The sequence below is a fragment of the Excalfactoria chinensis genome, chromosome 7 (assembly GCF_039878825.1).
Source record: "Excalfactoria chinensis isolate bCotChi1 chromosome 7, bCotChi1.hap2, whole genome shotgun sequence".
In the NCBI taxonomy this organism is placed as follows: Eukaryota; Metazoa; Chordata; class Aves; order Galliformes; family Phasianidae; genus Excalfactoria; species Excalfactoria chinensis.
This window is the reverse complement of record NC_092831.1, coordinates 8,466,390-8,484,080: the sequence shown is the minus strand read 5'-3', so window position 1 is coordinate 8,484,080 and position 17,691 is coordinate 8,466,390. Positions and strand designations below refer to the sequence as shown.

The window sequence follows — 17,691 nt, the reverse complement described above, 5'->3', positions numbered from 1 at the left end:
TCTCACAGTTCTACACTTACAGTTCTGAGGGATACATTACCATTCCGAGTATGAAAATGTAGGCACAAAAGGACACTGTCAATGTTTTGAATTAGATCAATTTGCAGAACACGGGTCTCACCTGAACTACAGAGCAGTTCTGTAAAACCCTCATAGCTCTTCAGGTGGAGCCTATCAGCCCTACCTGGCTCACCCACTACAGGGAGATAAGCACAGTCAGGAAATACTTCATGTTGAAAAAGTTGAGCTGCCAAACTCTTAGCAGATTCTTACTGAACACATTCCAGCTAGAATTTGGCAAGAGTCTTTTAAGTGACCAGATTTGGGCAAATTTTCACAGGGATGACATAATACTTGTTCTTGACATCAAGCGCAACCCTGCAACATTTCAAACCCTTGGTTAAAATTGTGGAGTGCCTGGTGCATCTCAGGCAAGCAGAAACAAGACTCCTGTCCAACACAGGCAAAATTACTCCTTCTTACCCCTTCCTCTCATTCTGGATCTTTGACCTCAAAATTCATCAAGCTCAGCCTAAAGCAGACACCTGGTGTGGAAAGTTTCACTCTGAACAGTTTGTCAGATAAGGCCATGAGAAACTGAGAAGAAATGCCTGGACAAAATAGTGTCCAGCAGCTTCCTATACAGACCTGTGTTATTTGTGTTCAGCAGGTCACCTTGGTCACCCCACAGAAGTCAGTGGGGCTACTCAAGTGAGTTGTGGGAGTTACTGCAAGCACTATGAACCTAATTTTACTTGATAACCATGGGCTGTGAAATTAAATTCTCCCTGCTTCGGTTGAATATCATGATTAGGAGATTATTTTCATGCAGGTCACTAATTTTGGCTGGGCTTGGCTCTTGTGTAGTGTCAGGAAGCAGGCAGCTCACTGGGCAGCTACTGTCTCTAGTCGGAAGAGTTGGCAGAATGAATCAAAGTTAATCATGGAGTAAATGTGACAGTGGATCTGGAGTACATTGTACGATCTTGACATTCATTGTAAATTGATCCAGGATTCACAGTTAATGTTACTGAACTTAATAATTGGTTGTTTGACTTTAAGTGCTAATACTGACATTTCAGAGCAACTGCCCACCAGATAATACAGACTTGTGATAGAGAGGATAATCAGTTTAGCAGTTCCATTTGCTGGCAACTTCTAGAAGCTCTGAAAAGGTCTCTTTCTGTGAGCGTGGCTCATTCAAGGTATTTGTCTTGTGTATTTCATTCCTGAGCAGCCATCCTGGTCAGTTATTTTGGTGCTTTTCTCATTTTAGGGCCAGATTTTGAAACAATGAAAGCATAAAATGCTATAATGAACCAAACTAGCTCCCTGCGTATATGATATACATAGACTGGGCATCTCACATCCCAGAATTTTTCATGGATAGAATGAAGAACACGTTTTGTTGAAAAGCTGCACAGTTTGTTCCTTCAGTCAGATGAAAATCCTAGCTGAGGTTTCTAAAGCAGCATACAAAAGCAGCCTGTGAAAATATCTGTTCCTCCTCTCAGTGCAGGGCTGAGAAACATCAAACCATACATTTATACCTCTTAGGAGCTGGGAGGTGAATCAGTGAAGTTTGGTCACATCCTGGTAACATCTACATACGTGTGTTGTCCTTGGCCAGGAAGGCAGATCCCTCAGAGAAGATAGATGTGTTCCTGTACTTGCCAGCCTGCCATTATGATTCTGATAATTGGAGCTATAGAGAGGGCTCTGCTAGTATAATAAAAAATATTTTTGTGTGAACTATAAAAGTTGATTCTGGGTTATTACCAGTCAATTGCCATGAAGCAAGAAGTAGGAACAAATTCCTCTCCTAGCTCCAGAGCACAGTCTGTGACTTGGACCAAAATGCACTCACCAGTTATTGCTTCATGGGTGGTTTCCCTGCAGAGTTAAATCTTGTCTGTAATGCTAGCAGAGCTCTGAGTTCAAAAAACCAAGATAGCTGTGGTGGTGCAGGATGCCCCTCTATCCTGTCCATTTGTTGTCTAGAAGCCAGGTTTCTTTGTGCAGGATTACGATGCTAAGAATGGAGAGAGCTGTGGTATCCTGGCAGCACATCACGCTCTCAAGCAGAGGGGTTTGGAGCACGGCCAAACCACTATTGAATAAAAATCTGCCATCTGTGATCGTCTTCCTTCAGAAAAGTTGTGAGGTACGATCAAGGTAATGAGAATTAAATGCTTGTAAATGCAGCCACATGGACCAAATCTAGGAAGCCCAACCTGCAGCAGAGCTTGAATAGACACATGGAAGAGAAGTTGGAAGAGATCTCTGAAGAACATACAGACCAACCCCCTGCTAAGGCAGGTTCCCTGCAGTAGATTACATAGGAAAGCATCCAGCCAGGTCTTTAAGATCTTCAGGGGAGACCACAACCTCTCTGGACAGCCTGTTCTAGTTCTCTTTCATCCTTACAGTAAAGCAGTTTTTCCCCATGTTCGTATAGAACTTCCTATGTTCCAGTTTGTAGCCATTGCCCCTTGTAGTGTCACCAGACACCCCTGAAAAGAACTTGTCCCCATCCTCTTGACTCCCACCCTTTGGATATTTAGAAGCATTTATGAAATTCCCCATCAGCATTCTCTTTTTGTGTCTGAACAGCCCCAGGTCTCTCAGCCTTTTCTCCTAAGGGAGATGCTCCAGGCCCCCAGTCATCTTTGTGGCCCTCTATTAAACTCCCTCTAGGAGATCCCCTATCTTTCTTGAACTGAGGAGCCTAGAAATGGACTCCAGATGTCACCTCACCAGGGCAGAGCAGAGGGAAAGGATCACCTCCCTCAACCTGCTGGCCACACTCTTCTTAATGCACCCCTGGATACCATTGGTCTTGGCCACAGGGATACACCTCTGTTTTGAGGCCAACCTGTTATCCACCAAGACAGTCTGCAACTTCAGTTGCATGTTGACATCCATATTTTTCAGGCCAGTCACCAATATTTTAACTGACTGCATCACATGAATCAAATATCTGCTTTAGAGAATCCTTGCATATGCTTTCTGTGGCTTCAACCTGTATGCCTCGCTCTCCAGGTAGCAGTGATTCATGCAGTAGATAGAAGGGCTTTTTATACAGGCATTAAATAGGAGGTGCACAATCTCATTAGGAAAGGTTTTATTAGCCTTATGTAGCCTATTTTCCTGATTGCCTTATATTGAGGAAGATGGGCTTCTCCCAGTTCCAGCATGTGGTCTTCCAGTTTTTGCTGTTATATACAAAGGCAGTGCCTGTGACAATTTGTGTGTTGGGTACTCTTCATCAAAGCCGTACAGAGACACTCCTGTAATTCACTCATCACTCAAAATCATGTTCTGTTGCCCCTTATATGTACATGTGCAATGGAGTCTATAAAGCTAGTTTTAAATGGTTAATGTCAATGTAGTGTTTCAGGCTGATGGATTCAATAGGACTGTTTGGTTAGAAAAAGGTCACTCATTTTGTTTAATCCTCAGCAAGTTGTGGAATGATTCAGAATTGTCACATATGATTTATTTCTGAGGTTCCTAGAGCATAGAGCAAGAAGTTGCACAAAGGGCTCCAATCAGGGCTAAGAGTGCAAGTCATACAATGACAAAAAGCACAAAGGGAAGATGTAGTGCAACTCCCATTTGAGATAAATTTACAGGAAAACCTAATGGTACGAGTATTTGTTTAAGTATTCAGTTGAATTGGCAGAGCATAGTTTGCAGCTATGGAAAGCTCCTCCTGCACCAAATTATACTGTATTACAAGGATGTAAATCTGAATAAATCTTTTGATGTAGGAAGAACTTCTCCAAGCATGTATCAATGGGATGATGTGCAAAATTTGATTTGCTTAGTACAATTACTGCAGCTAATTACATACAGATTCATAATTACAAGTAACATTAAAATTATACTAGAAGGTGAACGTGATTTTGCAATTCATGATGATTGTAGAAGCATAGAACACGTACAACTGATTCTTTGGTAATAAACCAACTCCTCTCCTACAGCAAATAGATCGTGAGCTACATTTACATGACCTTGGGCTGAAGATCTACACACTCCCTGATACAAGCATAGCTACCCAAATTGTGTTTCCCTTCAGAGGAGATTATTTTGTGCTGTATCAATCTGGTCTATGCGGGACTTGGAAAAAGGATCAGATGTTTAGGCATTGCAAATCCTTTTGCCATAGGCAAGGTTACTAATTAAAAAGTGCTAGCATACAGAAGTACCAGATGCAGCCCAGCCAAGGATGAATGTCAAGAAATTGGCGAGGATGAGGGGAAAAAGACAGAAAGAGGTTAGGAAAAGATTGATTTTTTTTTTCTTCACAGAATGTTCCCTTTCATTCTACTCACTGCTTCTTCCAAACCAGCTTGGTGATATCTGACATTACGTCTTGCAGCAGGGCATCTCATCAGCTGCATCTTACCATCGAATTCCCATATTGCAGCATTTCATGTGTAGCATCTGGTCATATCCCTTTTTGTCACGTTCTATTAGATGTGCTGCCATCATGTGACACCTCACTGGTGGCATGTGGTCACAAAGGGAGTCCAATATTTCACAGAATTCTTCCCAGTTCTGCTATAGCCTTGGTTCCCATGATGGACATTCACTTTACTGAGTAGGCTTGAATATCCTTTTGTGGTGTGCTCAGCAACACGTGGTACTTCTCTGATGGTGTAAAGGAGTAAAGTGTATACCCTGCAGAGCTGCTTGTTTCTATTAACACCCTTGTTTGGAAGAAGTAGCAAAAATGTTGCACACTGGTTGTTTTCATGTGTTGAATGGACTGTTTCTTTGCTTTTCACTTGTTACGCAGTGTTTGTAAATTGTTTTGGGAGGGGATTAAAACTCATCTGTGGCATTTGCAAATAGCAGCATACAAACACTAGGTGCTTAATAGTTATTCCAAATGTGCAAGAACATTTTCAGCATCTCTCTAGGCTTCAGATTGTTTTTTTTACTTTAAGTGGTCCCTTGCTCTAAATCAGAAGCATTAATTTCTAGGTAGCAGGCACAGATGTCCTTCAAACCTCCAGTAAGTGGTCTCATTAAGTACTTGAGTAAAATGAAGGGTATCGCATCAGACGAAATGTCTGAGAATAAAGAGCTGTATTGTCTCTTGGGTGGAGGGAAACTGCCCATGCCAAGGAAGACGAAGTTGCTACAGTGCATAAGAGAAGTGCCAGATGCTTCCCCAAAAGAGGGGGCTTTCACTCTTCCAATGGCCTAGTAATAAGAGAACTGTTTTTCTTGTTTGAAGCCATGGTTACCCTGGTAAATCAAGCCTCCATTCTGGAACCCCCTCAGCATGATCATTTTAGGATTAGATATTTACCTTAGTGTAGTTGACAACTATAAAGTTTGTAGACTAACTTATTTTGTATGAGTCAAATCTGTGGCTGGATCTCTCTGCTGAACTTAATTCAGGGTCTACCATTAATACATTAGTATTTCTGAATCGAATTAGCTGCACCAAAGCACAGATCAATTTGAAAAGTATATATTTTTGAGCTTTCCTTCACTGTTTTGCAAGATTCTGTGTCTTTGGATGTGTTAAGCAATACAGTGTGGAAATGATCTGTTCTGGACATGTGCATCACTGTCAAGCTTAGTAAAAGTCACTATAGCAGTGTGTGGAAATGCTTTGTTGGTGTTTGAAATGTTTGCATGCACCTTCATACACATCCTTTAGAGGATCAATAGAAGTAGGTTGGAACATGCATGGGAATGGGCAGGTGCTCACAAATTCTGCTCAGGCAAAGAATGAAAGAGAAAAGAGAAAAAGAGGAAAAGTCAAATTCCGAAAGTATGACGTAAAAGTTGTCCTGTGTCATGTATCAGTTTTCAACAAACATGTGAACTCTGCATTCAGTCTAAGCTGTTTAAGAGGAGGTGTCCAATAATTTGGGATTTTAATGATGAGGATTTAACCAACAATTGGAATAGTTGCATTGGAATTAAACACCAAGCACTAAAAGGGACTGGATTTCTGAGCTTTGATCAACAGGAACAAGCTAGGGTGTGATTTCTGGTTCATCATTAACAACTCTTCTGACATTGCTGCTGTGGTAACATGGAGTTCATCTTTCTGTGGCATTCACAAATGGGTTTGGTGGTAATTTATTTCAGGTGCTGTCAGTTGTAGCACATAACCTGGGAGGATTTTGGATCAGGTTCCTATTGTAAATTGTTCCTGAAAGATCTTCCTAATCTTATTAATATTGGCTGATTCTTTGTATTAGGATTTCCCAGGGATTGGTGGAGTCTAAAGGATTAAAGGCATCTGAGTCAAGGATGACCTAGATTCTGATAGCTTTTATTATGCAAATCCTTACAATCTGAGGTCATTTATGGGAACATCTGAAGTTAATATGGGTTCCTATATTCAAGTACTCTCAAACATTCATAAGCGTTTCAGTTCCAGGTGAGTACAGTGCAGTTATTAAGAGTTCCAAAACTGCTTTGAGGCATAAGCATACTCAAAAAGTGACGTAGGATCTTCAAAGTCCAGATCCTTCTGGCTGATGCTGGAGGTGCTGGAGATGCTGGAGATGCTTTCAGATTCCTCTGAAGTCCTATTGGGGGGCTGAAAAAGTTCTTCCCTGCTGCTTCTAACGTGCTCATTCCAAGAGATCCGCACATTGCCGAGAGTGGAGCAAGTTCTTGATTTCCCTTTCACTTGTGTAGCGGAAATTCCCTGAGCTTTATTTTGTTATCTTAAGAGGGAAAAAAAATAACCAATAATGATGAAGAGCAGCAAGAAATTAAAAAAATGAGTGGCTTTTTGAAACAGAATGATTTATACACACGGCCATTTTTCACTTCTGTGTGTACAGAGTGCTCTATTACTTGAAGATCTGATAAGCAGAGAAAATTAATATTCCCCCAAACCTGCTCCTCGCCTGTTATAGCCCAGCTGTCTCTGCTGTTTGAGTGGAAGTAGGGATCAGCTCGAAGCTGGGATGATTCTGAATGTGACTCAGAGATAAAGGCTTTAATACATTTTCCTTTCTATACATTTTCTCCCAGTGCTCAGCACCTGGAACTCACAAATGGAAAAGCTCTCCTTTTGGTTCTTTCAATGTGCTTTCACTCTTTCACCTACTATGCAAGCCTGGCTGCCTAACTGTATTTGCTTCTTGTATTGATGTTTGCCTTTTTATATCATGCCTTTCCTCTGACAAAGTGAAATCGTGTAAATAAACTAGGCAAAGACATTCCATTTTAGGCCAGCAGTTGTGTAGCAATTATGATTATATGACCTATAAACAGAAAGGTTCACCCAGAATACTCAGAGCTGAAAAGTTAACCGAAAATCTTTCAAATTAATTAAGTGGCTGTTTTAAAACACGTGTTTGGAAGTGGTTTGGGGGCTGTCCAACGTGGAGTTGTGAGCAAAGGGGAGGACTGAGCATGGGGACCCAAACACTATTTTCTGATAATACCAGCAGTGCTGGGACAGGTTCTGATGTTGATTATTTTGCTTTAGATTGGGCTGATAGCCTTAGGTTTGGCCCTTGTTGTGAGAAGCCTGGCCAGTGGGGGCTCAGAGAATCTCTCTCCTCCTCCCATTTTATGTAGATGCACAGAATTCGCAGTCTTAGAAGAAATCCTGTAGGTTGGGGTTCCAGTGCATCTCGTTCTGAACAGAGACGTTTTTTCCAGCTCCTTTGCCACCCCCACACAACGTCTGTCGTCTGCTCCATGTGTATCTCTCATTCCCTTGGAGGCAAATTGCTTTGCTGCTCCTCAACTCGGCAGCGCTGCATCCCTTGACATTTCCCAGGGCAGCAATGCTGGATCCTGCTGCCGTGCTTCCCCGCTACTGTGCAGAATGTACCAGCAGAACGTGGGTTAATGGGGCAGGCATGGCACAGAAAACAGTCACTCACTCTGGTGGAGTCATTAGGATTTGCTGGCAGATTGCCTGCTCAGTTGGTGCAATTTTACACTCATTTTCAGAGCAAGCTTAAAGGGGAAACCTCCACTCGCTTCACAGCCAACAGGAGGCTGGGGCTTGCCTGCCGCTGCCCCCATCTCTGATGAACAGCTGGCTGGAAATTCTCAGCTAAGCACTTACTCAAATGATTTTTTGTTGTTGTTTTGAAATTGGTAGTCAAGGCTATTTAGAATGAACGGATCTGTGTGGGTGAAATTACAGTCTCCTATGCCTTGGCTTTCCAAAACTCAGAGAGCAGAATCTGAGCTACATTTGGAGGGGAAAGGAGGAGAAAACAAAATAAAACAGAATACATAACCTTGTGCCTGGGAAGGTACAGCTGAGCAAGTACAGCTTCAGTTAGTACCATGCAGACATAGCAAATGTTTTAGGTCTTGGTCCTGCAACAGGCTTCAGCTGCATGTGAAATTAATAGGAGCTGATAGCACACAGCTCCTGAAAGGGTTAGGCTATCGCAGCTGTGGGACACTGTAATTTATTACTTGTGTAAAGAGTTAATAAGAAGAATAACATTAGATTTGTTGTCACACACAGGACTGAGTCACATACTAATCTTTTTGGGGGGGAAAACCACCCCGATATTATATTTATTTTACTTCATTGCTTAAAATAGGTTTACACCAGATAGAATCTATTAATCTTTTTATCTTAGAAAACTTCAGTTTCCTTGTGAAATATGCAGCCCTAGTTAATGCTTTCTGATCTGGAATTAGAGGGTTAAATCTCAATCCCTCTCTGATTTATATTTCCCTCCCCTCCTTCCCAGCTGTGGACATGGATGGAAGATCTGCAGAAGGAGCTCTTAGAGGATGTCTGTGCTGACTCTGTGGATGCGGTTCAGGAGCTTATCAAGCAGTTTCAACAGCAGCAAACAGCCACCTTGGATGCTACCCTCAATGTTATTAAGGAAGGGGAAGATCTAATTCAACAGCTCAGGTAAGCACCCACCTGAAGGACACGTGGTGAAAGATCTGCCGTATTCTGTGTTTTAGGTGTGCATAAATGGGGAAATGTAGGTTTAAGATTAGCAGGGAGAGTTTATTTATTCCTTGCTTATTTATTATTATTCTTCAATTTCTTTGGTTAATGTATTGAAATTTGCACTGAGTGATTTGTGTGGACTGATTAGAATAGTCTGTGCATCAGCGTGGGCTGCTGCTTGACAGGGAGATTATTTATAGGCACAGCAAAGTGAATTGAAACAAATGTGTTTCAGGTGAATATTTTTAGTGGATATTTATGGAAGATTGTTAAATGGTTGTGAGCTGGGGCCTTGTGATTTATACAGTTAGTCCTGCTATGAGAGAAGTGTATTCCTCTTAATAAAACACGTGCATGTCTAACAGTATTCAGTCTCTCATTTTGCATGCAGCACCCTTCTATTAATCTTTGTCCATGTGGGGTTTGTTCATTCTGTCAGGGAGAATCCTTTCTGCCAGCTCTGCTTGCATGATGAGTTAAAACAGTTTGTTTTACCTGATTTGAAATACACAAAGTGACTGGTTCAGGGAAGTTAGAGCTTTCAGCTTTCTCAGTCTGTATCTGCAGTAGAACTCATGTTTTCAGGGAGCATAGGAAGCCTACCACTAACTTGTATTTCTGAGGGCTCTCTCACTTGTTCTCATGCACAGTGATTTCCTATGGCTTTAAGTTCATTAGCACGGTGGAGTTTTCCTGCCTCTAATGACACTACTGAGCCCCAAACCATGAAATCTTTTGCTCTTAAGATCTTTACACTGTCATAGTACCCTCATCTACCTCTAAATAATGTCTATACTCTGTGTACATACAGAATGTATGTCCTGTACCAAATGCAGTGTGTCTTATACATTTGAGCCATGGCTGTCAATCTCATGTCTTAGCTTCCCCAGTCTGATGCCTTTGGATCTAACATGAAAAGTGCAGAGCCATGACAGGAAAATCCAGAGGTGCCTATTGCAACCTGGGTAATGAGATGAGCTGCTGGAGCTCTTCCCTTAGGAGCCCTGCAGGAGCTGTTGGGTCTTCTACTACAACCATGGGCTGAGCTTTCCTCCATAGTCTCCACAAAGAGAAACACTGTGTAAATGCCTCATCTTGCTGAATGCCACAGAGAAGGAGAGGAAAGCGTGGTTTTACTTCCTGAGACCAGAGTTGGAAAGAAAGGATCAGGGGGAGAATGAGCTAGGCTCCATCCATCCATGCATCTTTGCTGATGAAATAGTAGGAAGGAAACGTGCTGTACTTAGTGTGCTGCCAGATTGAGGGGGCTAAAGAGAACATACATATGGCTGCCCATAACAGGTTAACCAAAGGTACGCATGGCTTTCTTGCAAAGTTTAAGGCACCTCTAAGAGATCATAGCAATGGTGGTGAAATACTGAATGGAAATATTCTGTTGTTGCTCCTCCCACCTATTGGTATAACATTCCAGCATGAACACACATGGAGAAGACCATGAAAAGGGCGCTGTATAAAGCTCATCAGGTGGAGTTTAGGGATTGCAGGAAGTGCCTGCATTGAAGGAGTCCTGCTCTTGCCTGTCAGATTGGCCTAAAGGTTTTTGCCGGCACCTGGGAAAGCAGAATGTGGTGTTGCGCAGTGGTCAGGGTGATGTTTGGGGCTGGGAAATCAGCAGAGCATCAGTATGAACAGCATTTGTTGGAGAAAGGATTCTGTAGTGGCTGCGAGGTCATGCAAGTGAAGGGGTGAATAGGGTATGTCTGAGGTCATCTGTTTCAGTGTCAAAATTTTTAGCTTCAGTCTTTGAAAAGCAAGAGTGGTCTCAGTTTTGAGACTTTTGGAACTGGTATCATGCTTAAACATTGTGAAATGCCAACATAGCACACAGCAATTTCCAGAGCTGACCAGTCAAGATGATCTCGGATCCAAGCATCTGACAGCACAGCCTGCAGTGTGACCCTGGGCTCATTCAAGGAGTGAAACAGAATTACAAGAGAAAACATGAAACCACCTATGCATGTGCCCACTCAGTTTTTGTGGCTGCTGGCAAAAGTAAAGAATGCATGGGTAAAGGAGAGGAGGAAAAATTGGAATTGCTGCAGTCTTCCCTTAACACAGCATTTCATTTCAGTCTGTGGGTCACCCAGTACGTGCTGTGAAAAGCTGCTGGAGATTGCAAACACTACAACAATGGAGATGGAATATAGCACTCGTATCAAGCATGTCACAGCACAGGTTAAAATGAATAAAACTAATGGGATCTTGAAGAAGTTTCTGGTTCTTGTCCTTATCTCTGAGAGCACAGATTCTGGTTTAGAGAAGATCACTGGTGTAATAGCACTCTGTCTCCTTCATATAGCAGAGGAAAGGCTCAGCTGCCCAGAACACTTAAATGCAATACCTGGGATTGCTCTTTGCAGGGGATTTTCAGGGCCTTCAATGACTGAATCAGGAGACAACACCTATCAGCAGTGTAACACCGTAGATAATATGAAACCACTTTTCTCACTCTTCACTATTGTTCTGAGATGAGCACCATTCTCAGAAGTCAACACAAGGATCTTCTGAACTGCATTTCCAGAAGTGCTGCTGAGGGCAATAGTTCTGCACATCTGTGAAAGTCAGAACAGTGACTTGCCCCAGTGAGATGTGAATGAACAGGAACCTTAGGAGTAACAGTAAGGCAGGGAAGAGTTACGGATCTTGAACTATATGGGGATCTCAAGACCTTATTTGAGGAGATTATGGAAAAATACCAGATTATTTCATCTCTGTTTTTTGTATTGCATCAGCCACTGAAATGGAAGTGTGGCTTGATTTGAAGAGTTAAATACTTGATGAAATGGAATTTATAAAACCAAGTATGTGTTTAGATCCCATGTGAGGTCTAATATCTGCCAGTCTTGAATAATTCATTGAGTCATTTAGGTATTATATGAATAGTAATAATTCTGCATTTAAATGAAGCCTTATTTCTTGTCCTTTTATAGAAGACAGGTGCTGACTGGAGTAAGCAAAACATGATTGAATGTGGCCTCACGTTAAGCTGTAGTTTTAAAATCTCTCCTTGTTATCTTCATCTGTCCTTTCTATGTACAGCTCAAAGGTGGAGGCAGAAAGAGAATCTGTGGTCACCAAGGAGGTGAAAACACAAGACTGACAGAGAGGGGCAGAGACTGTAAGAGCTGAGGAGAGTAATATCAGTGCAATATTCCCTTATAGGCAAGAGGAGTTGGAAGTTCATACTTCAAAATAATACTGGAGCATCCTGAACTTCATTGTATCAAGTAGAAAGCATTTGAGGAAGAAGAGGGGAAGCATGTAGAAAGAGCAAATAACTAAGCAGTTATGAGCATTCTCTGTTCTTAATTGTATTCTTAGGGTTCAGATGTTCAGGCAAATGCTTGTCTTTTTCTCAGATACTCTTGCTGACAGTGTTCAATTAAGTTTAAGTCGATTGCATGTTATTTTGATCTGACCCTACATGATGGCAATATGCAAAGAACAAAGAGCAAAGCACAATCATTTTCTGAGGACAGTTACTCATTTTGCTAGGTGTTTATGGAAGGAAAATCCAACCCAGGAAGGGGAAATAGAAACTTAAAATATTAGTAACACTAACACTGTCTGACAATGGCAGACTTTATGGGTACTTTTACTTAGCAGCCCTGGCTCTTTTGGACAATATGGTGACCTGGCAGCATCACCTGACCTTTGCCTTGGCCTCCAGTATTGTCCCCTGTACAGTTTGATGCACTGATAGTCCTGTATGTGCTGGTGGATTTGTAGTTGTCGCAAGTTCACCACTATGGCAGAACTGTAGACTGATGATAAATGGTGAGCGTAAGGCCTGCTGCCTTATCTACTCCATCCTATTACACTGTTGGAAAGACCTGTGCACTGGTAGGGTATTTCATAGGGCTTTCAGGTAGTTTGGTTTAAATATGCAGGTGCCAGCACATGACTTAGAGCAGGTTGGACAGAGAAATTCATTACATCTAAATCTTTTGCCGAAGTATCAAAGTCAAGTCTGGCTTCAGGCTTTACTTTCTGGTACTTATTAATGCTGAGGGACCTTCAGTGGTACATTCAAGGATACATATCAGGTACAGCAAACTGCCCCTTGGTACCCAGCCCACTGGTTGAAGGGCTTGCTCCCTTCCCTGTTTATGGGAAGAGTGCTTGGAGCAATGTCTGACCTCTCACAGGCACGCTCATTTTCCTTACCTTAGTGGAAATACAACTGAAGGACACCATTGTACCCTGGAGTTTTTGCTCTGTATTCTGAGTCTATAGAAATGTGAAGTAACCCAGAGGAAATCAAGGCATCCCTATCTCCTTAGTTTAAGATGCTGGCAATTCTGATTCAATTAACCTAACTGAAGCAAATGCACAAAATTAACACGTAAGGGCCCAGGGGGCTCGGTGGCAGCTCAGCTTGGTGCCTCTGGGCAGTGTGAGTGTAGGCTGAAGCAGGTGACTCTCTCTAGGACCAAATGGGTTTGCCAGCTGGGCTCCTTAAGAGAGCTGATAAGGTGGATGTGCCGTTCTCCCCCTCTCTGCCCCTCTGACCTCTCACAAGCGTGTCAGGTCACAGCGTCCCAACACAAGAAAGAACAGTTCCCCTTGGTCAAGCTTTTTACCTGCCTTGAAGCTCAGCTTTAACCATGATCTCTGCCTTGCTACAGGGACTCCGCTGTTTCCAACAATAAGACCCCACACAACAGCTCCATCAGCCACATCGAATCTGTACTTCAACAGCTGGACGAGGCCCAGGTACAGATGGAAGAGCTCTTCCATGAGAGGAAGATTAAGCTAGATATCTTTCTTCAGCTCCGGATTTTTGAGCAGTACACCATTGAGGTAAGAGCTGGCTGCAAGACCTGGGATAAATGAGAGCAAGGGAAAAGGGATCTGTGTAAACTTCTGTTCATATGATGCCACCAGAAGTGGTCAGTGCTTCTGGGGTGTGTTTCTCCTACCTACACCACTGGTCTGTTTTCAGGTCATGGGGAACTTTAAATGTTTTATGATGAGATTTTCCAGAGGGTGTTGCTTGCAAATCTGTAGGCAGTCTCATGGTGAATACTGATAATTAATGGGAGCCTTCATATGCTGTGTTACACTTTGGAAGTGTTTATTTTAAGATGTGGCATGATGAATTACAGTGGAATAGAGGGCTGGGAAGAGGGAATTTTAGGTGTTTTAATCTATAATTGGATGCGAGAGATATAAATCAGGGAGTAGCTGAGCTTGCCTCTTGTGAGTGCTAAGTTAGGGGAAAGCTGTTGTACAGTGCTTGTTATTAATGTAAATTAAAATAGATTAATCAATCAACACTGTTTTACTCAATAGTTGTATACAGACTTCCTTAGAGTGGGAGACTGTATCCTGTGGGAGTACGTGTGTATATCTATAACTCTGTGCATTTCGGATCAGCTAATATTGCTGTGTGTGCATTTGTTGCACACACAACAATATGAATTATATGTGAATACATTTGTGTACATAGCTATAAACAGCACCTATGTTTTCAAAAAATGAAGCAAAACATGAAAAACAGTGCTTCTGGACACCCAGAAATATACAGGTGTATATAGAGAACCTGTGTGGGTCATGAGTCATTCATAAGATACCAGCCTGTCTGTGTTTCACTGCCAATTCCGGGCGTGCAACAAGAATTATGTTGACTTTATGTAAAGATTTTTAAACAAGACAAAATCACTGTTTTCAATTCCTTTCCCTTTGTACGTTGTCTTTCAACCAACAATTGCTGAGACCTATGCCATCATGGATTGCTTTATTGATGGGGCAGCTGAAGATGAAGGACTTGGTTAGCGGGCATGGTGGGGATGGGTGGATGGTTGGACAAGATGATCTTAGAGGTTTTTTCCAACCTTGATGATTCCATGATCAGCTGATGTGGTTGGTCCTGACTGACTGCGTCTCATGACAGAGATAGAAATGCAGTGTGGATCCCTCTGTTTTGTTTTGGAGTTAATCCTGCACATTTGGAGTGCCAGTGGTATATAAAGATGTTTGCAACTGGAAATGCTCTTCGGGGTCTTCTCAGATCAGATTAACTAGAAAGGACTTGGAGGAAATCATCGCTTAGTTGTCATTGTAAATCTGCTATTTCTTATCAACAGAACATCTGAATTCCCTCTGTAGGATTAATACTACAAAGAAACCTGAGAACATGTTTCGTAGGGAGTTTACAGGCAGATGATTTTTGTTAGGAAGCTCTCTCTTCTGAGTGGGGAAATATTTTCATTTACAAATAATCATTAAATTTATAACTGAACACGGAGAGAAAAATATCATATTCATGTCAGTATCTTAAATTTTATGAGTACATTTATTGCTCAGACAACAAAAACAGTTTAGTCGATAATAAAAAAGGTAATTTGAAATAATATATTAAATGATACATTTATGCTGTGCATTTCAAATAGCTGAATTGGCTCAAATTGACTCAATACCAATCCTTAGAAAGGATTGCTGTCAGTTACCTCAGCCGTGTAATAAAGATTCCAAGTCAATGAGGAACTTATCAACATTAAGAAAATTACCTCATGCTTTGCTAAGAAGCAAAAAGATGTTTTCATCCCCATAATTAAAAAGCAGATAGTGTTTCTGATGGTTGAGTATTCTAAGCTTGTAAGGGAAAAAAGATGATGAAATTTAAATCAGGAAATTAAATACCTTTCCTACTAAAGGCAAGTAGCTTGAGCTGTGACTGGAAATGTATTTAGGTTTTAATTTTCTATAATAGCCTAGATCCGGCATAGATTAAGAACAGTGAAATAATGTGCAGCAGTATGATTCTCAAATGAGTTTCTCATTTCCTAGTCTAGCTAAGCCCCCTTCCATCTGTCCAGTGTGTGGTGGGTGCCATATTGAACATATCCCTAATAAAGTCACTCTTACCTGCTGCAAACGTGCTAATCTCTCTCCTTCCTGCACTCACACAAACCATCTGCAAAAAGTGGGTCCAAAGCACAGTGCTGTTGTACTGGAGGCTCTTCTCAGTGTGCTTAGCTAGCAGAGGGTCTTAGCTATTAGCATTCTTTTTTAAGAGTGGCTGAGGAGGTTGGATTTTTGACCCAGGATCTTCCAGCCTGGCTGTCTACATTGCACACAGTGTTTTGCTACGTGGGTTGTGCTTTCAAAACAAAGATCTTGTTTGACTTGGGTTTTGAAATGGAAACTCTACTGGGTTTCTGAAAATTAGCCAGCAGATCTTGGTCTGATAGCAAAGCAGAAGCAGGTGATTCTGGTACAGCTGCTTCACTTTCTTATCTCCTCCTCCCAAATCTGAGTGCTTTTGTTCTCTGTGCTGCTTCTGTCTTGTTAATCAAAGTGTTTCCTATTTCCCCTCTGCTCCTGTGTTCTCATCCTTAGTTCTCATTTTCTTGAGCTCCTGGGAAGCCCTCGTGATGAGGGCCCCTCCCTGGGAACTGTGGCGAGAGCAAAATTTTGCTTCTCTCTGATGGAAGCCAGAGGGGTGCAACTGGGAGCCCATCTCCTAGCAGGCTTGGGGAAGACTACAAGTTAAAGCTCAGTCTCGGAATAGTTGCATCTGATATCATCTCTTTCCATCCAGTTTTTGTATCAAATGTGTTTTTTTGTATTCATTTTCCCTACTAACCCCTCTCTTTCTTCTTTTTAATTGATAATGCAAACTTAGGGAATCTTTCGGTGTCACAAATGGCAGTGAAGTGCTTGGCCTTTGTATTTTTCATTTAAGCTGTGTCTGAATGCCATTTGTTCTTTGGAGGTTTTCCTGCTCATAATGATCTCCCCAGATATTGAAGTCCATGCTATGGACCACATAACCCTTTCCTTTGGCACTCATTCCTAGACTTGCACCGTACCAATCTGTTTTGTAGCTGCCCTGGGTTATGAGCCTTTCCATAATCTTTTCTTCCTGACAGAGGTTTGGAGTCCAGACAAACTGCAGGATTAAAGGTACTTCCCCAGCAACACACACTTCCATCTACTTAAGCATCATCGGCTTTCTCTGTACTTCAGTGAAATCTGCCAACAATTGTTTCATTTTGTCTTCAGGAAAAGTATTTTATGTAAAGAGAAGCCACCTGCCTTTCATAGAGAAGACCAGCTGCGTTCAGTTAGGACTTCTAAGGACTTCTGAGTCGCCCTGGCAGCTTTTGTGTTGTACTCAAGTCAAGGCAGGTTTGGCAGATATGAATTTGGATACGAACCCACAATCACATAGCATGTGCTGCCTTTTCTTTTTTGCCTTAATCTCATTATATTGACTGATATTTGCACTCTAGGTTCTTGGGTTAAAGTATGAAATCCTAACTATGACAACACCTGGAAACAGGCATAACAGAAATATGAGAGGGCCCTGCTATCCCTGTGGGAGGTTATTCTGCCTTAGGTTTTAAAACCATAAAGTGACAACCTATTCTTTATTTAGGAAACGTATCTAACTTTGATGCCTGATATGTTTTATTCCTTTACCAAGTCATTGCACACTTCAAGACAAGACGGGATCATTAGGATTATATGATTGGACTTTCTGTGTGATGTATACCACAGCTGAGTTTGTGCAGCCAACCAAGTAACTCAGGAGATTTCATGCAGTGTGAATGTGGTAGCTGATCCATTGCAAGGAAGTAGGGTGTAAGACCCGAGGGACAATAGCTGGAGGGCTTCAGCAGTACTGCTGGCACCGCAATGAGCACATTATGTATATGGAGCATAGTAGTATACCAAAAATATAGCCTCACTAAAATTTGCAGAGTATTCTTTGTCCATGCTACAAAAAATAG

At 41.8% G+C, this 17,691-nt stretch overlaps 1 protein-coding gene across 9 annotated transcripts in view; it reads left to right on the top strand.

Moving 5' to 3' along the window:
- The window catches only part of KALRN (kalirin RhoGEF kinase), a 435,213-nt gene that overhangs the window by 269,312 nt on the left and 148,210 nt on the right, over positions 1–17,691 (top strand). For all 9 annotated transcript variants that reach the window (XM_072341566.1, XM_072341563.1, XM_072341565.1 and 6 more), the window contains 2 exons: positions 8,715–8,884; positions 13,579–13,753. In XM_072341566.1, the coding sequence (XP_072197667.1) occupies positions 8,715–8,884; positions 13,579–13,753 (345 nt within the window). The remainder of the gene's footprint in view (positions 1–8,714; positions 8,885–13,578; positions 13,754–17,691) is intronic.